At 42.3% G+C, this 26,915-nt stretch overlaps 1 protein-coding gene across 5 annotated transcripts in view; it reads left to right on the top strand.

Annotated features, from left to right (window-relative positions):
- Positions 1-16,414, top strand: part of LOC101110727 (cytochrome P450 3A28) — a 32,672-nt gene extending 16,258 nt beyond the window's left edge. For all 5 annotated transcript variants that reach the window (XM_012104567.5, XM_060405684.1, XM_060405683.1 and 2 more), the window contains 6 exons: positions 4,653-4,780; positions 5,876-5,942; positions 9,006-9,166; positions 11,577-11,803; positions 14,135-14,297; positions 15,892-16,414. In XM_012104567.5, the coding sequence (XP_011959957.3) occupies positions 4,653-4,780; positions 5,876-5,942; positions 9,006-9,166; positions 11,577-11,803; positions 14,135-14,297; positions 15,892-15,999 (854 nt within the window). In that variant the 3' untranslated portion in view covers positions 16,000-16,414. The remainder of the gene's footprint in view (positions 1-4,652; positions 4,781-5,875; positions 5,943-9,005; positions 9,167-11,576; positions 11,804-14,134; positions 14,298-15,891) is intronic.
- The last annotated feature ends 10,501 nt before the right edge of the window (positions 16,415-26,915 follow it).

Genomic DNA, 26,915 nt, shown 5'->3' with positions numbered 1-26,915 from the left:
GAGTTCTGCCAAGAAAATGCACTGGTCATAGCAAACACTCTCTCCCAACAACACAAGAGAAGACTCTACATATGGACATCACCAGATGGTCAACACCGAAATCAGATTGATTATATTCTTTGCAGCCAAAGATGGAGAAGCTCTATACAGTCAACAAAAACAAGACCAGGAGCTGACTGTGGCTCAGATCATGAACTCCTTATTGCCAAATTCAGACTTAAATTGAAGAAAGTGGGAAAACCACTAGACCATTCAGGTATGACCTAAATCAAATCCCTTATGATTATACTGCGGAAGTGAGAAATAAGTTTAAGGGACTAGATCTGATAGATAGAGTGCCTGATGAACTATGGACGGAGGTTCGTGACATTGTACAGGAGACAGGGATCAAGACCATCCCCATGGAAAAGAAATGCAAAGAGGCAAAATGGCTGTCTGGGGAGGCCTTACAAAGAGCTGTGAAAAGAAGAGAAGTGAAAAGCAAAGGAGAAAAGGAAAGATATAAGCATCTGAATGCAGAGTTCCAAAGAATAGCAAGAGATAAGAAAGCCTTCCTCAGTGATCAATGCAAAGAAATAGAGGAAACCAAAAGAATGGGAAAGACTAGAGATCTCTTCAAGAAAATTAGAGATACCAAGGGAACATTTCATGCAAAGATGGGCTCAAGAAAGGACAGAAATGATATGGACCTAGCAGAAGCAGAAGATATTAAGAAGAGGTGGCAAGAATACACAGAAGAACTGTACAAAAAAGATCTTCAAGACCAAGATAATCACGATGGTATGATCACTCACCTAGAGCCAGACATCTTGGAATGTGAAGTCAAGTGGACCTTAGAAAGCATCACTACGAACAAAGCTAGTGGAGGTGATGAGCTATTTCAAATCCTGAAAGATGATGCTGTGAAAATAATGCACTCAATTTGCCAGCAAATTTGGAAAACTCAGCAGTGGCCACAGGACTGGAAAAGGTCAGTTTTCATTCCAATCCCAAAGAAAGGCAATGCCAAAGAATGTTCAAACTACCGCACAATTGCACTCATCCCACATGCTAGTAAAGTAATGCTCAAAATTCTCCAAGCCAGCCTTCAGCAATACGTGAACCATGAGCTTCCAGATGTTCAAGCTGGTTTTAGAAAAGGCAGAGGAACCAGAGATCAAATTGCCAATATCCACTGGATCATGGAAAAAGCAAGAGAGTTCCAGAAAACATCTATTTCTGCTTTATTGACTATGCCAAAGCCATTGACTGTGTGGATCACAATAAACTGTGGAAAATTCTGAAAGAGATGGGAATACCAGACTACCTGACCTGCCTCTTGAGAAACCTATATGCAGGTCAGGAAGCAACAGTTAGAACTGGACATGGAATAACAGACTGGTTCCAAATAGGAAAAGGCATACGTTAGGATTGTATATTGTCACCCTGCTTATTTAACTTATATGCAGAGTACATCATGAGAAACCCTGGGCTGGAAGAAGCACAAGCTGGAATCAAGATTGCCAGGAGAAATATCAATAACCTCAGATATGCAGATGACACCACCTTTATGGCAGAAAGTGAAGAGGAACTAAAAAGCCTTTTGATGAAAGTGAAAGCGGAGAGTGAAAAAGTTGGCTTAAAGCTCAACATTCAGAAAACGAAGAGCATGGCATCTGGTCCCATCACTTCATGGGAAATAGATGGGGAAACAGTGGAAACAGTGTCAGACTGTATTTTTGGGGGCTCCAAAATCACTGCAGATGGTGACTGCAGCCATGAAATTAAAAGACGCTTACTCCTTGGAAGGAAAGTTATGACCAACATAGACAGCATATTCTAAAGCAGAGACATTACTTTGCCAACAAAGGTCGGTCTAGTCAAGGCTATGATTTTTCCAGTGGTCATGTATGGATGTGAGAGTTGGACTGTGAAGAAGGCTGAGTGCCGAAGTATTGATGCTTTTGAACTGTGGTGTTGGAGAAGACTCTTGAGAGTCCCTTGGACTGCAAGGAGATCCAACCAGTCCATTCTGAAGGAGATCAGCCCTGGGATTTCTTTGGAAGGAATGATGCTAAAGCTGAAATTCCAGTACTTTGGCCACCTCATGCAAAGAGTTGACTCATTGGAAGAGATTCTGATGCTGGGAGGGATTGGGGACAGGAGGGGAAGGGGACGACAGAGGATGAGATGGCTGGATGGCATCACGGACTCGATGGACGTGAGTCTGAGTGAACTCCGGGAGTTGATGATGGACAGGGAGGCCTGGCGTGCTGTGATTCATGGGGTCGCAGAGTCGAACACGACTGAGCGACTGAACTGAACTGACAGAACTGAAGAAAGTAGATCCTAAAGGTTCTCATCACAAGGGGAATAAAAGCTTGTAACTATATCAGGTGAGGAATGTTAAGCAAACTTATGGGGTAATTTTAAAATACATGTATGTTAAGTCATTAGTCATTACGCTGTGCCCAAATTAATACAGTGCTGTATCTCAACTATAATACAATTGAAAAAGAAAGGTTTTTAGTACTCTCAGAGATATATATACAACCATCACTACTGTCAATTTTTGTCAGCTCTCAAGCCCTGTACCTATCACCTTCCACCCCCGCTTAGCTTTAAGCACTCCCTTGGGCTTCCCTGGTGGCTCAGCTGGTAAAGAATCCGCCTGCAATGCGGGAGACCTGGCTTCAATCCCTGGGTTGGGAAGATCCTCTGGAGAAGGGAACGGCTACCTCCTCCAGTAATATGGCTTGGAGAATTCCATGGACAGTCCATGGGGTTGCAAAGAGTCGGACACAACTGAGCGACTTTCACTTTCTCAATCTATGTTCTGTCACTTCAAATTTGCTTATTTTAGACACTGGATATGATGGAATCATACAATATGTGGTCTTTTGTGGCTGACTTCTTTCACCTATCATGAGTAATCTAAAATTGTAGCACGTATCAGTGCTTCATTTCTTTGTACGCCAAATAGTATTTCATTATATGGACAGTCTGCACTTTGTTTACGCATTCATCAGCTGATGAACGTTTCGGTCATTCACTATTAAGTATGGTGTTAGCTTAGTTTTTCGTAGACGACTTTCAAGTTGAGGAAATTCCCTTCTGTTCCAGTTTGTTGAGTGTTTTTATCACAAGAGAGTGTTAGGTTGGTCACATGCTTTTTATGCATCTGTTAGGTGACTGCATTGTTTCTTAATTTCTTTGGTATGGTTTATCGTACAACTTGGCATTCCTAGGATGAACCCCGCTTGGTCATGGTGTGTGTCACTTCCTATGTGTTGCTAGATTCAATTCGCTAGTATTTTGTTGAGGATTTGTGCCTCCATGGGATAAGGTATTTTGGTCTGTACCTTCTTGGGCTGTTTTTGTCTGGTTTTAGTATCAAACTCATACACTTTGGAAGTGCTCCAATGTCTTCTATTTTTTGGAAGAGTTTGTTTAAAAATGGGGCTAATCCTTTAAATATTTGGTAGTATTCACCATTGAAACCACCTCTACCTGAGCTTTTCTTCGCCAAGCTGTGGGCTGTTTCTTGATAACTAACTCAAACTTTGTCCATTTTAATAGATATATCAGATTGTCTGTTTCTTTTTGGATCACTTTCTGCAGTTTGTGTCTTTCTGAGAATCTGTCCATTTTATCTAAATGATCTAATTTATCCTCATACTGTTGTTCATAGATTACTTTTTTATTGAAGTAAAGTTGGTTTACAATGTTAGTTTCAAGTGTACAGCAGAGTAATTCAGCTGTGTATACACATTCTTTTCCAAGTCCTTCTCCAGTATAGGTTATTATAAGATATTGAGTATACAAAGATTTCTTTATAGTCTCTGTACTTTTTAAAATGTCATTTGTAATCTCCCTTCTTTTATTTTCGATGCTAGCAATTTGAGTATTTTCTCTTTTTTCTTGGCCAGTCTAGCTAAAAAAATCTTTCAAAGCATCAACTTTTGGTTTCACTGGTTTTCTCCACTGTTTTTTAATCTCCTACTCATTACAGTGTCTTCACTTCTCTTTACCATTTTCTGCCTTCTACTTACTTTAAGTGTTGTTTGTGCTTCTCCTTTCAGAGTGTAAAGGTGGAAATTTAGGTTCTTGATTTAGGATCTTTGTTCTTTTAATATCGATTGCCCTTTTTATGTCTTCTACAACCCATTGGTTATTTAGGAGTGTGTTATTTAATTTCCACATATTTGTGTATCTCTTAATTGTCTTTCCATTATTGATTTCTAATTCTATTCCATTGTGGCAGAAAAACACATACTGTATTATTTTGATCATGATTATTTTTCTTTAAACTTCACAATTAATTGAAGTAACAGAATTTGGTCTGGTTTATCCAAAGAGATGCTAGTCCAAGAATTAAAGGCCATGAGGTGCCGGAATGTAATCCTGTTCTTTGGTCAGTCCAAGGATGCAGAGGGAACCACTGATCTCACTACTATAGTGATGGTCCCTAGATGTGGACTTGGCCTTGATCAGTCATTGACTTGGAAGTCTGAGCAAAGGTCTAGAGGCAATGGGTCATGATTGAGTATCCTGGTAGTTTTACTCTTTTGATTGATAGAGCAAATTATATTTGCTAAAGGTAAACTATATTTGCTAAATGCAAAGTAAAATTTGCATTTTCACTGAGCTTCCTTTTATCTTATTCCCTGCAGTATTATTTCCGTTTCTCAACCCAGTTTTTGAACTATTAAACATTACTATATTTCCAAAAAGTACTGTGGACTTTTTCACAAAATCTGTAAAGAAGATTAAAGAAAGTCGCCTCACAGATAAACAAACGGTAAAGTCTGGTGGTGGTTACAAGTGGGTGTTCACTTTTTGATAATTTTTTGCGCTGTGTACATCTGACTTATATGCATCTTTGCATTTTTAAAAGATAGGTAGAAAACTATGGAGTATAGAATAGGATGGTTCTATAAATTTGGGGGGCAATGGAAGAGGAAAAGGATGGGGAAGAAAATGAGAGTATGACCAGAGAGCAGTTTAAATACAGTGAAAAGCATGCTAATTAGTATATGAGAGACAAGAGTTACCGATTAAAAATAATTTTACTGATATTTCACCAAATATTAGCTTGGTAAAGAATTACTTCAATGCCAAGCCTCACATTTTATAGGTTGTCTGATGAAAGACTCCATCAGCTGCCTGATACATTGCAGTCTTTTAAAAAGTTGAGCCCTGTCATAGTCTGAAGCAAGCGGGTGTCTTCTCTGGCCAATGAAGCCGCAAGTGGGTTAACCCAATTTGGCCTTCATGAGGCCGTGAGGCCAGCACAAAGTTGTCTGCAGGTTAGGAGAGATGGGCTGCTTATAGGATGTCACTGAAGAATGTGTAGAGTCCTGGGAGGGTCAAGAGTTTGTAGATGCTTCTGCAAAATCTGCTGGTGACCTATGCAATGTGAGGGAGTTGATTTGTGTGTCCATTCATTAAGAGTTAAAGTTGAAGGGGAAAAAAGGATTGAAGTCATGGACCTGTTCCTGAGCAAACAGGTGTGACAGGAGAGACAGCAGATAACTATCTGGTTAAGAAGCTGTTTCAAATCATCCCACCCTCTCCCTCAATATTGTAAAGTAATTAAATAAATAAATTTATATTTTTTAAAAAAGAAGCTGTTTCAAAAGTCAAAGAAACCAAAGATCAGAGAGAGTGAGGACAAAAAACCGGTTGGACGTGATGGCTGGGTTTCTCTCAGGGAAGCATCATGGTCTCTAAGATTTGTAGGTGGGTGGCTGTGTTCACTGAGGACTCAGGCAATATTAGTTAGATCTTGCTCTTTAAGGGGCCATACTTTCAGGAAAGAAGTTAAATATACACTCCTGATTTATTTCCATCTTCACAAGTAATTTCTAAAATTGATTTCTCTTTCTGTTTCCAGAATCGAGTGGATTTACTTCAGCTAATGATTAACTCTCAGAATTCCAAAGAAATTGATACCCATAAAGGTAACCATGGAGAGCTTCACAGGGGCCACCATGGGAAGGCACATAGGTAGGGTGCGGTTCTCAAAATGTGCAGGAAGTTTTCCAAGCATGTGAGAATTTCTGCCAAATTGAAGAAAGACACTTGTGCAGAAAGTAGACTGTGGCACTTCCTGGAAGTTTTCAGGCACAACTTTGTTCAGAGCTCGAAAGGGCAACTATAGCAAGGATGTCAGGCCCGGAAGTGAGTCATGCTCAGCGGATCGCCTGCCGCTGAACCTCTGGGGAGCTTTGTTCTAATATCGATTCTCAGGCTGCTCCAGATCCACATTGCCCCACTGTTGGTGCCCTTAACTTGGAACTCTTGGTTAAGGTTGTATAGAGCTTACTCTACTCTAGAGATTATTTTTTCCCTTTTGTAATTAATAAATGACTTGTGAGAGAAGCCTTTGAGACTGGAAATACACTGTTTCTCTTCAAATTGTCACCTATTTATTTTATGACACATGGATGGTTTCTGGCTGAAACCATTGTTGCCATGACGGGTATAACATGATGACTTTCTGATCCCATCATTCTTCCGTATTCATCAGTTGATGTTCTTTTGTAGGGAAGCTCTCCGTTCTCTCTTGCTGGCTTACTTGTTCATTTGTATTTATATAGCATGATCTCATGTACTCTCTTACATCACTTCTCATTCTGATTCTCCAGTTCTTTCTGGTTTGTCCACTGGAGCTTTTTCAAGTAGGATCTTATATTCTTTTTTCTTTTCTCCTTGCTTCATTTTAAATCTTTTTTTAATGGACTATTTTTAGAATAGTTAGTTTTATAAGAAAATTGAGTGCAAAGTATAGAGATTTCCAATATACGTCCTGCCCCAACTACACACAATCTTCCCCCCACTATCAAAAGACCACACCAGAGTTGTGCATTTGTTAGAATCAATGAACCTACATTAATACATCATTATCATCCAAAGTGTATAGTTGACCTTAGGGTTCATTCTTAGTATTACACATTCCATGGGTTTTGACAAATGTATAAGGATGTACTGTCAGTGCATACAGAGTTTCCACTGTCCTTTAAATTATCTTTTTCTAAGAACTTCTTCACTTTCTGATGTAAGATAATCCAGGTTTCTCTTACCCCTGAGTAGCTCTGGAATCAGCTGTTTTTTCAAAAAACAGCTGGTTCCCTTTATTTTTTTTTTAACTTTTCAACATGGTTTTATTATTAATAGACTATAGGAGATGCATGCTGGAATAGCCAGCACCCTCCACAAACTGAATTGAGGCAGCATCAATGTTTTCCTTCTACCTGCAACTCAGAGTTTCCTTCTCTTTCTTTGCCTCTTCTTTTTTTTTTTTTTTTTTTTTTACTTTACAATATAGTATTGGTTCTGCCACACATCAACATGAATCCACCACGGGCATACACGTGTTCCCCATCCTGAACCCCCCTCCCACCTCCCTCCCCGTACCATCCCTCCAGGTCATCCCAGTGCACCAGCCCCAAGGATCCTGTATCGAACCTGGACTGGCGATTCATTTCTTATATGATATTATACATGTTTCCATGCCATTCCCCCAAATCATCCCACCCTCGCCCTCTCCCATAGAGTCCAAAAGACTGTTCTGTACATCTGTGTCTCTTTTGCTGTCTCGCATACAGGGTTATCATTACCACCTTTCTAAATTCCATATATATGTGTTAGTATACTGTATTGGGCTTCTCTGGTGGCTCAGAGGTTAAAGTGTCTGTCTGCAATATGGGAGACCCGGGTTCGATCCCTGGGTCGGGAAGATCCCCTGGAGAAGGAAATGGCAACCCACTACAGGATTCTTGCCTGGAGAATCCCATGAACAGAGAAGCCTGGTGGGCTACAGTCCATGGGGTCTCAAAGAGTTGGACACAACTGAGCGACTTCACTTACTTACTTATACTGTATTGGTGTTTTTCTTTCTGGCTTACTTCACTCTGTATAATAGGCTCCAGTTTCATCCACCTCGTCAATTCATGCTGATGTATGGCAAAACCAATACAATATTGTAAAGTAATTAACCTCCAATTAAAATAAATACATTTATATTTTTTAAAAGAAAGAACTGATTCAAATGTATTCTTTTTAATGGCTGAGTAATACTCCATTGTGTATATGTACCACAGCTTTCTTATCCATTCATATGCTGATGGACATCTAGGTTGCTTCCATGTCCTGGATATTATAAACAGTGCTACAATGAACATTGGGGTACACATGTCTCTTTCTCTTTTTTTAATTTTTATTTTTACTTTATTTTACTTTACAATACTGTGTTGATTTTGCCATACATTAACATGAATCCACCACGGGTGTACATGAGTTCCCAATCCTGAACCCCTCTCCCACCTCCCACCCCATATCATCTCTCTGAATCATCCCTGTGCACCAGCCCCAAACATCCTGTATCCTGTATTGAACATAGACTGGTGATTCGTTTCTTACATGATAGTATACATGTTTCAGTGCCATTCTCCCAAATCATCCCACCCTCTCCCTCTCCCCCAGAGTCCAAAAGTCCATTCTATACATCTTTGTCTCTTTTGCTGGCTTGCATACAGGATTATCATTACCATCTTTCTAAATTCCATATATATGTGTTAGTATACTGTATTGGTGTTTTTCTTTCCAGCTTACTTCACTCTGTATAATCGGCTCCAGTTTCATCCATCTCATTAGAACTGATTCAAATGTATACTTTTTAATGGCTGAGTAATACTCCATTGTGTATATGTACCACAGCTTCCTTATCCGTTCATCTGCTGATGGACATCTAGGTTGCTTCCATGTCCTGGCTATTATAAACAGTAATTTTTTTTACAATATTATTGGGTTCTGCCATACAACAACGTGAATCGGCCATAGGTATACGTATTTCCCCTCCCTTGGAAGACTGAGAATACAAAACACTCCCAGTTTGACTCTAATTGCTTTCAAATTTTCCCCATTTGCATTTGGCAGTTTCATTTGATTTCTCATCATCTAAACTGTGATGTTTTATATTGATGTGTTTTATATACTATAAAATGTCTCTTGTCTCCTTTTAGCTCTGTCTGATGTAGAACTCGTGGCCCAAACTACTATCTTTATTTTTGGTGGCTATGAGACCACTAGCACTTCTCTTTCCTTCATTATATATGAATTGGCCACTCACCCTGATGTCCAGCAGAAGCTGCAGGAGGAGATTGATGCGACTTTCCCCAATAAGGTGAGTGATGATACCTGCAGAGAGAGGGGGAAGGTGAAGCCTTAGCAAAAATGCCTTCTTGCTGCTTCTTGAACATATTTGCAGAAAGCATAAGCCTCAAATTTTTTACCTGCGCTATTTAAGAAGGATCTAGGTGTACAAAACAAAGGGGAAACATAGATAATGCATTGCACACACAGGAATGTGGGTACTGTGAAAAAAATGCTGGTACTGGCATATCACATATTACTGTATGCCACGTTAAAAAATCACAGAATCTTGGTGGCATCTAACAGTGAACATCTATTGCTCTAGTGTCTGCTTGCAGGCATGCTGCATGCTAATTTGCTTGTCATGTCTGACTCTTTGCAACCCTGTGGACTGTAGCCCGCCAGTCTCCTCTCTCCATAGGATTCTCCAGGCAAGAATACTGGAGTGGGTTGCCAAGACCTCTTCCAGGGGATCTTCCCAACCCAAGCATCGATCCTGTGTCTCCTGCGGCTCCTGCACAGCAGGCAGATACTTTGCCACTACGGCTGGACTTGCTATGGCCTGGGTGTTGGCTGATCTAGGCTAGCCATGGCTAACTAGCTGGGCTGACTCAGCTCCACACATGGTCTACACATGTCTCATATTCCACATGTCTGCAACTCAGGGCAATAGTAGGTGTCAAGATCAAGAAGCCCAGTCTTGTGGGTGACTTTCAAACAGGCTGCTCACATCACACTAGCCAGCTTTCCACTAATTCAAGGTGAGCCACCTGAGCAACCTGAATGAGAATGGGAGGGAATCGCAGAGTTAGATACAAGAAAAGGATAGATAGTCGCGCCTACCTAAGTTACAGATGCTGTGTCTTCTCTGGTAAATCTTATTTTGGGATTATCTTGGTGCGATAAGACGAAAAAGTCACTAAGAGACAGAGAGTAGTTAAAGCTTTGTGCTCTCCTCTTTTTATAATAATACTTATAATAACAATACCACTATTGGCTAATACTTACTTCTTACTATCTATGTCTATCTAAACACTTTCCATTTATGAATGAATCTAACCTTCATAAAATTAGTCTTAGTCAGGAGAGTCTAGGTTATGCCTCAGTAACAGATTAGCCTAAAAATCTCAGGGGCTTTCATAGCAAAGGTTTACTTTTAACCCACATCTATACATCCAACATGGATTGTTAGTGGAGGAATGAGTACACCATTCTGCTCCACAGAGTCACTAGGGGATACAGGATGAGGCTCCACCTTCTTGTAAATGCCTTATCTGAAACATTCTTGTTATCTGGGGAATAGAAACCTGAGAGTTGCTCACTGACTTTTCAAATATTTTGTCTCTGAACTGACATAACCACCTCAGTTCACAGCCCTTTGGCAAAGTTGGTTTCCCGTAACTTCAGATGGCCTGGGAAATACGGGGACTACATGGATGCTGGGTGAGCAGTGAGTGTCTCTGCCACACAGCCCTCTGGACGGTCAGCTCCATCTGTCTCCATGTAACGTATGAGATACCTGAGCTACAGGGAGATGAAATACTTCCAGGCACTAGTCGTGTACCTGGTGGTGATCAAGTCAAGCTGTGATCCAGGGTGTTGGCTCTTGAGCCACTCTTATCCTCCACAATGTTGCCCCTTAAATATAACCCCATGTGACAGCCACATACCAGCCTCACTAGTCTCAGATATCTGCAAAAACTGTTCTTTGTGGTATAAGGAGAGCTGGCCCCTGGGGCTGGAGTGGCTTATTTAGACCTTCAAACCTTCTGGTCACACCTACAGGGACAATAGAGGACTCTTGCAGCAACAGAGGGTGGAGTTGAGGGTTCTGATTCTCTTGTAACTTCCTCTAGGACTGAAACTGTGTTGCTGGTAGCACTCTGTCTTATTCTTCACTTGCGGATTTGGTTTAGAAAGGAATTCGTTTCTCCCCAAATTATTTATAGACTTTTCATTTAATGTAGTCTTTCCAAACTGTATACATATAATGAAAAGAATGAGCAGTCAGGAGCCTTCAACTGAGAACCTTCATGTTGAATAGGGGATTTGCTCTTTCACACATTGTCTTTCCTTGGTACTTACACGTGGCCTCACTGTCAAAAAGAAACAGTGATTTTGGCCTATTTCACTTAAGAGTAAGGGTTTTAGTCTATTGCTCACTTTTGTTCTCCTGAGAAAGAAATACACTGCATGACAATGTGCAGGACTTCAAGCCCTGGTTAGGGCACTGTCCCAGCATCTTCCAAGTCCTCACAATTCCACATCTCAATGGGCCCTTGAGAGGTCAAAGGACATGATAGATACTAAGATGTCCATAAATGTCCTTGATCGATTTAAATTATTCCCTGGAGCACCTGACATTTCAATAGGACTACATCGATGGAGTTGAAAGTTGATCCAAAATCTTAATTTATCAAAATCTGTTATTCTCTTCCAAGGCCCCTCCCACCTATGATGCCCTGGTACAGATGGAGTATCTTGACATGGTGGTGAATGAAACTCTGAGAATGTTTCCAATTGCCGGGAGACTTGAGAGGCTCTGTAAGAAGGATGTGGAAATCCGCGGGGTGTCCATTCCCAAAGGGACAACAGTGATGGTGCCGCTCTTCGTGCTTCACAACAACCCAGAGTTCTGGCCAGAGCCTGAGGAGTTCCGTCCCGAAAGGTACAGACCCTGGAGAAGAGACACCCACCCTCATCCTTCTTGGTGCCTGCATGTTTTGACAACTCTTATTATAGGTGTCAAATGGGTAACCAGGCAACCATTTTCTTGTATATCTTTTTATTGTTTAAAAGATTTTTCTCTTTAACTGTGTTCATTGTTTGAGTTGAATTATTCAAACTAGATTAGAAAAAAGAAAATTATTAGCTGTCTTTATTCCTAATACAGTAAGATAGGCCTCATTAATAATGTATGTCCTTGTGGACAGTTTTCTATGCATATATAGATTTTTGAAACTTTGGGTGGTATTCTTATATATTAGTTCTAAATGGCTTAATTTATGTAATAATAAACTATAAACAATATTCTATGTACATATGTTTGTATGCATATTCCATAAGTTACCTTCAGTTCAGTTCAGTTCAGTTCAGTCACTCACTCAGTCGTGTCCAACTCTTTGCAACCCCATGAATTGCAGCACGCCAGGCTTCCCTATCTATCACCACCTCCTGGAGTTCACCCAAACTCTTGTCCAAGTTGCTGATGCCATCCAGCTTACTACTGTCTTATTTCAGGTGTATAGGCTTTTTATTTCCTTTAAGCCTTTCTATTCTCTCCTAGCTCTCTGAATTCACACATGTTCCCACATTCCTAATTTTTAGACACTGGCTGCTGTTTCCTCTTATTATTGTGGGAGCACAGGCTGGAGACCAGTGGTCTCATCCCTGTGGCTCAAGCATCCTCGCTGAGGATGGAGGAGCACCCAGGGGCCCTGGTTCTGTCTTGGCTGCAGGCCTGGGCCAGCTCCCTTCTGTCTCAGTCTTTGGTGACTTTCCAAAGAGAAGTCCTCTGCTCTCTAGACGTCTAGACTTCCTCCTTGGAGAGCTGTTGAGTATCCTTTTCAGGAATTAAGAGCGAAGGTCTGGTTTGGGCACAGCTTGAACTCTGGATAGAGTTGATTCTCTCCCATTTCGTGTGCAGGGATCAAGGTTTGGAATGAACTTTTCAGGCACTGGCTGGGATCTGGACTTTCATTTCACCCTGACTATGGGTTGTCATTTCATTTCACCCTGATGGCCACAGGTGGTCTTGTTTGCCCTGACGTCCAAGTTCTACCATAGCGGTGACACACAGTACTTGTTGATAGAAGAGTCAGAGTCCACCGAGTCCTCTGTTCCGGACCAGGGGTGCTGTTTCTCCCTCAAACTCAGCAGCGCCCCCTCCTGCAGCATCAGGAAACTAAAACCAGAGACCACTCACTGTACTTCCCTTTCATTCACTCAGCCGTCAAGCAGAGATTTAGCGCTTACCTGTGTATGTCAGGGACTGGGCCACGGAGTGGGGAACCAAATATTTACAAAGGCCTATTATGGAGAATTTTACAAACATATACAAGTATGGGTGTATTTGAAACATATACAAATATGTTCTATAGGCACAAGCCTATGAGATACATTTTTACTGCAGTATATCGCTAGTTGTGCTGGTTTCTGCTGTACAGTGTATATCTGTGCGGGTCTCTTCCCTGCTTAAGAAGCATCAACCCATGTGTGCACCATTCACATGACACCGCTGCCCTTCTCTCTCCATATTATTTCGTCACATTGTCTGTAAATATTACATAATGTTTTTCAAAATAAGGACTCTTTTAAATATATGTCACCACAATGCTATTATCACTTTCCCCAAATATACATTTCTCCTTGACATATTAAAATACTGAGGAGTCAAATTTGTATAAAACAGAGATCTAACCATCAAGGAATTTATAGGCTAGTGGAACAGATAGACAAGGAAATCAGTGGTTATCTAGAGTAGCCTGGCATCACGTGCTGACATAACTCTACTGACCTAAGCATTTTGTGTGTGGCAGAGAGAGGCAGAGAGACAATGACACATGGAGATTGGAAGGGAAAAGAGGGAAAGCAGATGAAATATAACAATTTAAATCCTCAGAGATGTTTCTCCTGCTTCCTTCCCCCATGAGCACATGAGCGACGTAAGTGTGCTTGGAGATAGGAACCCATGTTTCCTTCAGTCACATTCATTTCCTAACTACCTTTCAGACAGTGAACATGTCACCACCCTGAACGTAAATTTAGAGTTTAAAGATACATTTTCTTTAAATAACCATTACCTCAACTCAACAGGAGTGAAAGCTTCTGTAGGGTCCAGACAGTGGAACTTATCTTTCTCCCCACAGCAGTATTCGGTCACCAGCCCACAGAAATCTCTTTATGCTACTGGTCCAAGAGTTAAGTTAAAACCTCAGACCTGCAGCTCTTCTGGTTTTTCTGTTTCATTCACTTGTTTCGTCTACTGTTGTGGATCCAGGTTCAGTAAGAAGAACAAGGACAGCATAAATCCTTACGTCTACCTGCCTTTTGGAACTGGACCCCGAAACTGCCTTGGCATGAGGTTCGCTTTAATGAACATAAAACTCGCTCTCGTCAGAATCCTTCAGAACTTCTCCTTCATACCTTGTAAAGAAACACAGGTCAGCAATTCACTTTCTGCATTAATAACATTTTATTGGGAGTTGCTTTTTAACTGATGGATCTCTATATATCCAGGCATGTTATCAATTCAAAAGATAACTTTTTCTATCAGCCAGAGAATCTGTTTGGAGTCACCTGAAACCTTTACTTGTCAATCATCACTGGAGGGCTAAATCAGCAGCTCCATGAAGACCTAACTATAAAGGTCATCTGGAGTCAATGCAGATAGTGGGGCAGGACTGCACACCATGCAGTGAATGGAAGAAAGATTTTAAATTTGGTTTCAAATTCACTGGATGGAAGTGTGTGCACAGTCACGAGAGCAGTGACTTTTCATCGTGACTTTTCAGTGATGCTCTTCCCACCAGAACTTAGACAGGCTCTTCTGACAGCACGTCTCAGCCACTGCTTGCATAGTAAAATTGATGGAAAAATTTTGCCATAATGCCTAAGAATCTGGTACATTTTAAATACTCGGTATTTTTACTTAAAATTTAAATCAAGAAGAACACAGGCCAGCCTGACTTTGTATCAAGCCTGATACAGAATAGGTGCTCAAATAGGTATTTTGTGGAATGAATGAGGGATGAATGTTATCACTATCCCTCTTGACATAGCTCAGAATAAATATAAAGAATCAAAGATAGACAAGCAAAATTGAATGAAGGCGGTCAAAAGGTACAAACTTTCAGTTATAAATGAGTACTAGGGCTGTCATCGGAGAAGGCAATGGCACCCCGCTCCAGTACTCTTGCCTGGAAAATCCCATGGCTGGAGGAGCCTGGTGGGCTGCAGTCCATGGGGTCGCTAAGAGTCGGACACGACTGAGCGACTTCACTTTCCCTTTTCACTTTCATGCATTGGAGAAGGAAATGGCAACCCACTCCAGTGTTCTTGCCTGGAGAATCCCAGGGATGACGGAGCCTGGTGGGCTGCCGTCTATGGGGTCGCTCAGAGTCAGACATGACTTACGCGACTTAGCAGCAGCAGCAGCAGGGCTGTCGTGCAAAGCACAGTGACTGTTGTTACCATTTCCGTATGATGTAAGTGAGTGCATCCTAAGACTTCTCTCACAGGGGAAACAACATTTTTATTTCTTTTTCTTTTCTTTCTATATGAGATGATGAGTGTTAACGAAACTTACCATGGTAACAATTTTATGACCTATATAAATAAATAATTATGCTGTATACTTTAAATATATGCACTGCTATAAATCAATTATATCTCAATAAAAGCGGAAGTTAAATTCTGATAGGACATGATAAGGGAATACTGTGAGCAACTTTCTTCCCACGTTTTATAAATATGTTAAATAAACCAACTCTCTCGAAGATGTAAACTATTAAAATTCATTTAAGGAAATACAGACAGCTTAGCTGTCCCCTTATCTGCCCTTGTATCTACTAAACATATAGAACTAGTAGTTTAAAATAATCCAATATATATCATGCTGAAAGCTTTGTTGTTGTTTTTGTCACTAAGTCATGCCCGATATTTGTAAAGCAGTTTCTCGTCGACTTTGCTTTTTTTTGTTTGTTTGTTAGCAGGGCTTCATTAATCGGTTCTCATGTGCTTGTTTAACTGTTGCAGATCCCCCTGAAATTATACACTCAAGGACTTACGCAGCCAGAACAACCTGTTATTCTAAAGGTTGTGCCCAGAGGCCTGGGACCACAAGTGGAGCCTGACTTTCTCTAAGGATTTTCACTTTGGTTTGGAAGAAAGCTGCATCTCAGAATACCAGAGACGTGACCTGCTTTGATAAAACCAATAAATGAAGATGGACTTCGCCTGCTGTACTTGATGGCGAGCAGGGATTCTGCATAATCATTCAGCTTTCTCACTGCCTGCCTGGATCATTATATACTATGTGCCATACAAAGGAGGCGATTAGTAAGTGCCACTCAGCTTCACGGGTTCTCATAGGACACGCTCCATCCACCCCAGTTAGTACCATCTACTCCTCCTGAGCACTGGTCAGAATGAAGATTTCTCAACAATCTTATCGACAGACTTTAATGAAAATAAGAATTAAAATGGTGACTGGAATGATATTTCTATCACAAATTTTATTTTGAATATGCTAAATAAAACATTATATTGAGCAAGACAATAAGCATCTGTTTACAAGAGTATTACCTGATGCCTTTGTGCGCATTAGGGTGGAAGTGTACAGCTCAGTCTGGGGATGCAGTGACCAAATACTTTTTGACTATCACAATTGCTGGTGGGCGGGGCCATTTTCAAAACTCCATCTTAACATATTAAATAGGTAAGAGTTAATTGACTACGACTTTGCCCAGTGTTTAGAAATCTACCTTTTAAATCTACCCTTTTAGTTTAAATCTACCTTTTTTTGGAGCACATATTTTTCCATACCTCTTTGTATTCCACCCTCAACCCCCAACCATCTTAACACAGTAAACATGGAATAAAAGATGGTTGACTGGGGAGACAGGCTACGTGCACTGGTCAGTTTCAGTGGGGTCAGAAGCTGCACACAGCCCTTCCTTTCCCTTTCCTGCCCCTTCCCTCCCCTCTCCTTCCCCTGCCTGCCATCTCTTCCTGGACAATCCAGTCCTAAACCCGAAGGTGGGCCACAGAAAGTGGGCAGCCTCACACGTCTGGGTGGGGCCAGAGAGGAGGACAGTGGCTCCAAATCAGAGACCGAGTAGGGAGGGGAGGGTGTTCGCAGGGATGGCAGCCGGGCACGGGTGAGGGAACCCAAAATGCTCACTTGTCAGGGTGGCCTGTAGGGTGAGGGGGCATCATGAGTGGAAAGGGATGGATCATGGATTGGGCTCATAGCGAAGGACTGATCAAGTAATACATATGAAAGATGTTGGAGGCCAGCATTCTCACTGTCAGAGAAGGAGTCACTGGTTCAGAGGCGGAGAAACTAGAAGAAACCCTGTTGGTCAGGGGTTGAAACTGAATTATCAGGTAAATACCTGCTTTTCCATACAGATGGATACAGATATAGACAAGTAGGTATGTGTTCATGTTTGTGTAACTACGAAACACGTAATACCTACTGCTTTTCACTAATGTGTGTTAGAAACAGGGACACCTTCTTAGCCATAAGCACACTTTGTGCCCAGACCTTGGATTAGAAATATCGTTTTCCACTGAAATGAACCAGGGATCCTTAAAGAAAAGGCTGATTCCGGGGTTCGGAAAGTATGTGATGACGATGGACCATCTTGGGCTAGAAAGCAGGGAAATGTAAACATTGAGGGGGACGTGTTGAAAGGACACTGAGCCAAGCTGAGGGGACTATGTATATACATATGTATATGTATGTACGAATATACATATATATTGCAATTTCATGAGGAAACTCACAGCTTCAAAGTACTGCTGCTCCAAATGCCCACTAATTATAGAGGGAAAGGGGAGCATCAGAGCAGAGAAATCTGGCAGACACCCCTTTCATCAAGGGATCAGACAGCGGCATCAGGAATGGGATAAATAGCTGGCGCTTCGCCTGATGGGACACACTGAGAACTCACTTCACCTGTGTGATAATCCTGCCAAGGAGGCAGGAAATCTGAAGAGTCAGACAAACTCAAGTAGGGGAGCATCCTCCTCCTGGTTTGTGACTGGTTTGGAATCTTTGAAAGAGGTGACATCATGGAAACCAGAGATGGACTGAACACGTTGCAGATGAAAGAGACCACAAAGAGGTGATGTCCTAATGTAGCTCAGGAGGTGGTCCCTTCTGCTACAAGGACGTGGTTGGGCAGGTGGGGGTCTGGGGCTCTGAGTTTAGCTGCTAGTGATGTGCATTAACCTCCGGACTTGTAGGTCGTATTGTGGTCACATAGGAGATGTTGTTTGTGGGTAATACGGGGGTATGAATTATCAGGTTGGCAATTTGCTCTGAGATGAATAAGAAAAATAGATCTTTCAACAGACTCTTCCATAGGTTTGTGATTATTTGTTCAGGCTCGTGGTCACAAGGGCTCCTTTTGGCTTACATAGCTCTCTCCATCTCTCACCCTGGTCTTCTTTGTTTGGCTTTCTTATAAGGAGGCAGCACCACACTCTGACTGAGAGATGGGTGCCTCTGAAGCTGGAGCTCCTAAGTTTAAAATCCCAGCACTGTCCAGGACTGAGTCTAGACTCATCAGCAGCTTTGGGCAAATGAGGACAAGTGGCTTTGGGTAAATGTGGTCTTTGCATTGCTTAGACCAAAGACTTTGCGCTGAATTTCAACACCTCTATGTCCCTCAGCTGAATGTCACTGTACACACATTGGCTTGGACTCAGTCTCTGTCTTAGGTTGGGTTCCTTAAAAGCAGAACCTGATACAGGGGTTCTGGCACAAATACTGAGAGAGCGATCTCAAGTAAAGGGATGCGGGGACCTGAGTAGGGCAGAAGGGAAAGCTGAGTTGAAGATGTGGTTTCTGCAGAGCCCAGTCCCACAGGGAATCTGAGACAGACTTGTAATCCAGAGTGGATCCCAGTTGGGGGCAGAACCAGCTTTCTGCACCCCATCATAGACTGGCCCTATCTCCCAGGATGTACAAACTCCCAGGTGAATAAGCTTTAGTTTGGCCCAGGGAGATTATCCAGAGTTTGGGTGGCCTGTTATGAGTAGCATCCAATACTCCCAGTGACTCAGGGTGGGAATGAATGACTCAGCCCAGGAAAAGGAATCTGGTAACTGCCTGGAAGTCTTGACTGAATCTTATAAATACTCTGTGTCTGTAAGTAGGGAATGTGCTCTTCTTACTCCTGTTTGTTCCTTTGGGATTTTATCTTTTCCTTACCAACAGTGGACTCAAGTTTGGGAACTTTCTAGAAACAATTGCTACCCCAAGCCAGGAGGAGGAGAGTGGGAGGGATTTCAACCCAGGGGTATTTGGCACCTATAGGGTTGGGGAACGTGGGGCTGGAGGTCCCACTCAGGGCCCTGAACTCACACAGCAGGACAGACACCCCTAACCCCAATTAGAATCCAGGAAATACTGTCCTAAACATTTTTGATTCAGTATCTCCATACACAGCAGGTGGTAAATGAGCCATTTAAACACAACCAATAAGGAATGAAAAAATGAAGAGTTCACACTCAGCAAACTCCTAATAATTTTAATTATTTTTCACTGTAATTTGCTGACAAAAGACATTCAATAGTTTGTATTTACTCTAGAAGTCTTGATACTAATTAACGGTTTATGAACTCATATGAGTGCACCTTTCTAGAGGGTCTGCTAAGGATCAGGTATCTGATGGGTGAGGTCACATGTTCTCTTTAGTCAAAGCCACCAGAAGGCCAGCTTGGAGATCCAGGACCCAAGCCCTTTAGGTCATGGATCAGGGACTTGTTTGGTCTGGTATGCACTCCTTTAGGAGGAAAGCTGTTAACTCTCATTATATAGTTTAGGCAACTGAGGTTGAGAAGGTTTAAATAACTCACCCAAGGCCTTCGTATCAGTCATGCTCTGTGGATCCCTACTAGCCAACCGTCTATATAGCAGAGAGCATAGGTGTCCCTGGAGCACGTAGAAGGCTCAGGGGCCTCCTGAAGTAGGTTCCCTCCACACTCTTTCCTCTCCTTTCTCCCCCTCTATCTCTGGCAATCAAACCAATTGATCCTAAAGGAATTCAACCCTGAATATTCATTGGAGGGACTGATGCTGAAGCTGAAGCTCCAATACTTTGGCCACCTGATGCAAACAGCCATGCATTGGAAAAGACCCTGATGCTGGGAAAGATTGAAGGCAGGAGGAAAATGGGATGACAGAGGATGAGATGGTTAGATGGCATCACCGACTCAATGGACATGAGTTTGAGCAAACTCTAGGAAATGGTGAAGGACAGGAGAGCCTGGCATGCTGCAGTCCATGGGGTCACAAAGAGTTGGACATGACTGAGCAACTGAACAACAACAATCTCTGGCAAATTCTTATAGATTCTTAACCACTTGGATTTTTTATTTTAGTTACAGAAAATCAAAGTTTCAGAAATCTTGTTGCATCACAAGCACTACGATGGTTATAAATAAAAAAGGTAAAAAGCAAGTATTGGTGAGAATGTGTACAAATTGGATGGCTCGTTCATGCTGGTGGGATTGTAAAGTGGTACAGCCATCATGGAAAATGTTTGGCAGCTCCTCTGCAAGGTTGGCATAGAATTACCACATGACTCAAGAATTGCGCTTTTGGATAGATGTCTAAGAGAACTGAAAACAGTTTCTCAAATACACGTATCTTCATATCCATTGCAGTGCTATTCCCCAAAGCAAAAGGGTGGAAACAAAATCAGTGGATGAATGGATAAACAAATTGTTGTGTATCCATACAGAATGATACAAACTTCTTTTTAAGGCAAAACAAAAAAAAAATTTTTTTAATTGGAGTATAGTTGCTTTACAATGTATATCCCCTCCCTCTTGGGCCTCCATCCCACCCATCTAGATCACCGCAGAGCACCAAGCTGAGCTCCCTATGCTAAACATAATATTATAAAGCAACTATATCCCGATTTTTTTTAATAAAAGGGTTGAACAAAAAAGGTTGACAACAACAAAAAAAGAAAAAATTTTCATACATAAAATTCCTTCTCTACATTTGGGCCACCCTCTCCTTTAGGGTACCTCGTGCACATGCATTAACCAGCCCTCTTAGAAGACATAAGAATGCCTGCTTCATGTCAAGAGCAGTTTTCTCTGGTGACAGCAAGATGACTCCCTAGAGACAACAATCCCTTTCATCTTGTAAGGGTGCAGATCTGGGTCGCATAAACTGTCAATATGTCATTTGATACACAACGTTTTCACTCAAAAACTTACCTAACTTTGCTTTGACCTCAAATGTTTAGAACAGTCCTCAGAACTTTCTGAAAGATTGTCTCTTGGGTTATAATTCTCAGATTGGCTCAAAGAAAATTTTCTGTTTCTTTCTTGGATGGACCATTAATTTTTTCATCCACAAATAGAATAGTATTCAGCCATTGCAAGAGTGAAGTACTGAATGCACGCTGTAAGAGGAATGAACCTTGAAAACCTGAATGAAAGAATCCAGACACAAAAGGCCACATATTACCTGCATCCATTTATGTGAAACATCAGAAATAGACAAATCTGTGAAGAGAGAATTTACATTGGTGGTTATCAGGGCCTAGGGAGAGGAGAGAGTGGGGAGAAAGTGTTTAATGGGCACAAATTTTACTGTGGTATAATGGAAATATTTTGGAACAAGATAGAGCTGTTGGTAGCACAGCTTTGTGAATGTGGTAAGTGACACTGAATTGTTCACTTTAAAATGCTTGATTTTGTGTCATATGAATTTTACCTCAACGAAAATTTTCAAATCCCAGTGATGTACCCTAACAAGTATAAGATAGGTCACTATGGTGCCTGCAAAGCCCAGTGGCTTTTTCCAGAGGCCCTGCACACTGGCCAGCCCTGTTGACCAGACCAGGGTGAAACCTTGACCTTACAAGAGGAGGGTCCCTAGTTGGGTCTGGGATTCAATCATTTCCTTATTATTAATAGCAGTAAAAAGTTGGCTTGATTTAGACCCTGTGTTTTGCAACTAAGAAATGAGAAGCACACTCAACAATGATAATGATGGATAAGATCAGCCATTCTCACAGCCTGAAATGCCCTCTCTCCTGTTCTCCCTCTGGCCAAATGCATGACGAGATGGGTCAAGCCAAGTTGAAGAAGCCACTCTTAGCCAGATGAAGAAGAGTCTTGAGATTCTACCCTGAGGCACTAAGATTTTATCTTGGGGATGATGAAGGTGGTTGTAAGGATTTGAACCACAGAGGAATGTTACAAGATCCATGCATTAGCAGGCTCGGTCTGTGGTTTAAGAAGAGAATCACCAGGAGGGAGGTGGGAGGGGGGTCGGGACAGGGGGACACACGTACACTTGTGGCTGGTTCATGTCAATGTATGGCAAAAAAAAAAAAACACACACACACACACAATATTGTAAAGTAATTAGCCTCCAATTATAATAAATAAATTAATTTTTTAGAAAAAAAGAATCACCTGGGTGAGGCCAGCATAGAGTCAAGCAAAACTTGTTAGTAGTCACTGAAGCAATGAGGAGAGGCCAGTGCTTTGCCTTTCTTCTGCAATGTACCCCAGGACACTTGTTTTTTCCCTTCATCTCACACTTCTTGTTTCATTAATTCCCTTCTATATGATTGTCTGATATATCCCTCTCTTCTTTGATTCCTCTTTTACTCCTTTTCATCACTTTCTGCTCTTCTGGAAACCCAAATGATTCCGATAGTGACATGTTTGAACCATCTGCAACATCCCCTAATATCTGACACCAAAAGTTCAGTGAATACCCAACATAGTCATGGGTCGAAGGAAGTACATATCATCTTTGTGGTCATAACTGGCTTTGTAGCATTTGCAACAAGAGTGGGAGCATGATGGGAAGTATGGAAGGAAATATTTATCCCACAGGAAGATGACACCACCTGCAGAGTTATTTCAGAAGGCCCCTTGAATCTAAGCAAACAGGCAGAATTTAGAATCCCAAGTTCTGGCTCTGTGTTCTGGATTCATAGTTTAACTGCTTGGGTGGGACTCTTCTCCAGCCTGTCAAGCGGGAATTAAATAACCCCAACACTGTTTATCTCACAGAGTTTTCACAAGGATCAGTTAAGAGAGACACGAAGGAACTTTATATGATGTAGTTGAGAAGATGTTTAGTTGCTAAAATGTGTCCAATTCTTTGCAACCCCATGGACTATACACTACCAGGCTCCTGTGTCCATAGAGTTACCCAAGTAAGAATATTGGAAAAGTGAAAGAAAGAAAGTGAAGTCACTCAATGGTCTGTAGCCTACCAGGCTCCTCAGTCCATGGGATTTTCCAGGCAAGAATACTGGAGTGGGGTGCCATTTCCTTCTCCAGGGGATCTTCCTGACCCAGGGATTGAACGTGGGGCTCCAGCATTGCAGATAGACGCTTTACCCTCTGAGTCACCAGGAAAGCCCAAGAATACTGGAGTGGGTAGCTATTTCCTTCTGCAGAGGATCTTCCTGGCCCCAGGGGAAGATCCCCGGCATTGGCAGGCAGATTCTTTACCACTGAGCCACCAGGGAAGCCCTTGGTAGAGATGTTAGTGGTTAGTTTATTAGGAAAGAGATTCAGGGATAGAGGAGAGAGTGAGCAAACTCTAAGGAAGTCCTCCTCCTCCTCTTTACTATAAAGTCTATAAAAGTGCCTCTGCTTCTGGGAGGGGGAGGGGATTTCTCTATGGGGCAATGTGTGTGGGTCTGAAAAACAATTCTCCTACTTCAACCCAGCCATCTTGTCTCTGGTTTGGGTGCCTACCCTCTCAAAAGATCCAGGCTTTAGTGACAGTCCCACCCCCCTCTACCCCACCCCCTCACGCCCCCCGCTCCCACACACACACACACACATGCACTATATTCCTGGGCAAGGCTGAGCCTGGTTAACACCTTGGGCTCTAAAGCTAGATGATCTAAATTTGAATCTCAACTGCTTGAGTAGTTAGGGATGCATACTTGAGCGGTCACTTCACCTTTATGTGTCCCTTCTTGCTAATTTGTAGAAGAGGGGATATAACAACACTTAACTCACAGGGTTATGGGGTAGGCTGAATATCTTAATGCAGACTAAGTGCTCAGAACAGGAATTATTAGCTTTCCTTGCCTGAGGATAGGTCTTTCAGGGAGCAGGGGTGGGGGGCGGTGGTAGGTGGTGTGCCCCTATCTCTGCAATCTCAGTTGAGAAACTGAAGCAAAGCAGGTCTGTATAGTCCTTGCCGCCCCTCCATGTCTTCAGCCTGCCTTTTCTCTGTGGAAAAACTTTAGCTAAAGAATAAGCTTAATCAGAGAACTGAGAAAATGCAGAAACAAAGGAAATCAGTGAAAGGAAACCAAATAATAATAGTGTAGTTATTATGCATTGTCTTTTCATGCTGTTCATGGGGTTCTCAAGCCAAGGATAAAGTGGTTTGCCATTCCCTTCTCCGGTGAACCATGTTTTGTCAGAACTCTCCTCCATGACCTGTCCATCTTGGGTGGCCCTACATGGCATGGCTCATAGTTTCATTGAACTACACAAGGCTGATGGTGTGATCACTAACCTAGAGCCAGACATCCTGGAATGTGAAGTCAAGTGGGCCTTAGGAAGCATCACTATGAAAAAAGCTAGTGGAGATGACGGAATTCCAGTTGAGCTATTTCAAATCCTAAAAGATGATGCTGTGAAAGTGCTGCACTCAGTATGCCAGCAAATTTGGAAAACTCAGCAGTGGCCACAGGACTGGAAAAGATCAGTTTTCATTCCAATCCCAAAGAAAGGCAATGCCAAAGAATGTTCAAACTACCGCACAATTGCCCTCATCTCACACACAAGCAAAGCAATATTCAAAATTCCCCAAGCCAGGCTTCAACAGTACATGAACCATGAACTTCCACATGTTCAAGCTGGATTTAGGAAAGGCAGAGGAACCAGAGACCAAATTGCCAACATCTACTGGATCATTGAAAAAGCAAGAGAGTTCCAGAAAAATGTCTACTTTTGCTTTATTGACTACACCAAAGCCTTAGACTGTGTGGATCATAACAAAGTGTGGAAAATTCTGAAAGAGATGGGAATACCAGACCACCTGACCTGCCTCCTGAGAAATCTGTATGCAGGTCAAGAAGCAACAGTTAGACATGGACACAGAACAACAGATTGGTTCCAAATCGGGAAAGGAGTACATCAAGGCTGTATATTGTCACCCTGCTTGTTTAACTTCTATGCACAGTACATCATAAGAAATGCTGGGCTGGATGAAGCACATGCTGGAATCAAGATTGCCTGGAGAAATATCAGTAACCCCATATATGCAGATGACACCACCCTTATGGCAGAAAGCAAAGAAGAACTAAAGAGCCTCTTGATAAAAGTGAAAGAGGAGAGTGAAAAAGTTGGCTTAAAGCTCAACATTCAGAAAACTAAGATCATGGCATCTGGTCCCATCACTTCATGGCAAATAGATGGGAAAACAATGGAAATAGTGAGAGACTTTATTTTCTTGGGCTCCAAAATCACTGCAGATGGTGAGTGCAGCCATGAAATTAAAAGACACTTGCTCCTTGGAAGAAAAGCTATGACCAACCTAAACAGCATATTAAAAAGCAGAGACATTACTTTACCAACAAAGGTGCATCTAGTCAAAGTTATGGTTTTTCCAGTGGTCATGTATGGATGTGAGAGTTGGACACTAAGGAAAACTGAACACCGAAGGATTGATGCTTTTGAACTGTGGTGTTAGAGAAGACTCTTGAGAGTCCCTTGGACAGCAAAGAGATCCAACCAGTCAATCCTAAAGGAAATCAGTCCTGAATATTCACTGGAAGGACTGATGCTGAGGCTGAAGCTCCAATTATTTGGCCACCTAATGAGAAGAACAGACTCATTGAAAAAGACCCTGATGCTGGGAAAGATTGAAGGCAGAAGGAGAAGGGGACGACAGAGGGTGAGATGGTTGGATGAAATCACTGACATGATGGACATGAGTTTGAGTAAGCTCCGGGAGTTGGTGATGGACAGAAAAGCCTGGCGTGTTGCAGTCCATGGAGTCGCAAAGAGTCGGACGTGACTGAGCGACTGAACTGATTATGCATTGTCAAGGACCTTTAGTTCCTTTTCAAGGACTATAGATACAATTCTGAGCCATATCTTGTGAGCTGTGTTGTAGATACTGAAGCCTCACCAGGTGGAAGAATTTACGTACATGATGACTGTGATGTAGCCACAACATAAGCTGCCACAATTCTGAGAGTTGGCCTCAAAGAAATGGAAACAAACAGCCCCTGGATCTGAAGAGTAACTATATTTAAAACAATCAAGATGGGACTTCTCTGGTGGCCCCATGGTTAAGAATCTGCCTTGCGATGCTAAGGATGTGGGTCCAGTCTCTGGTAGGGAACTAAGAACCTACATGCTGTGGAGCAACTAAGCCCGAACACCACAACTACTGAGCCTGAGAGCCACAACTAGAGAGTCCATGCACGGCAATGAAAGATCACACATGAGGCCACAAAATCCTACATGTTGCAACTAAGACCCCCCCACACACAAAAACAATCGAGATGACATTGATCAGACCAGACCACCAATGACTAATTCAAGATGACTCTCAGAGCCAACTGTGCTGTTCCTGCAGGTGAAGCTTTTGTGCCCTGATTGCCCAAAGATTGGGGGCGAGGGGAAGGAGTCAGCCTTTGGACAGGCATCTGCCTTCCCCTCCACCCCCCACCCCCAGTTACCAGCATCCAAAATAAAGCAAGGCATACTTTCCATCAGCCTGGCCTCTTTATTGGATTGGAGAAGGAAATGGCAACCCACTCCAGTACTCATGCCTGGAAAACCCCATGGACGGAGGAGCCTGGTAGGTTGCAGTCCATGGGGTCTCGAAGAGTTCGACAGGACTGAGCAACTTCACTTTCACTTTTCACTTTCATGCATTGCAGAAGGAAATGGCAACTCACTCCAGTGTTCTTGCCTGGAGAAGCTCAGGGACGGGGGAGCCTGGTGGGCTGCCATCTATGGGGTCGCACAGAGTCGGACATGACTGAAGCAGCCGCAGCAGCTTTATTGAATTTTGAGTAGGTAGC

The sequence above is a fragment of the Ovis aries genome, chromosome 24 (genome assembly GCF_016772045.2).
Source record: "Ovis aries strain OAR_USU_Benz2616 breed Rambouillet chromosome 24, ARS-UI_Ramb_v3.0, whole genome shotgun sequence".
NCBI classification, from domain to species: domain Eukaryota; kingdom Metazoa; phylum Chordata; class Mammalia; order Artiodactyla; family Bovidae; genus Ovis; species Ovis aries.
Note: the sequence above shows the minus strand (reverse complement) of the source record. Positions and strands in the feature narration are given on the sequence as shown.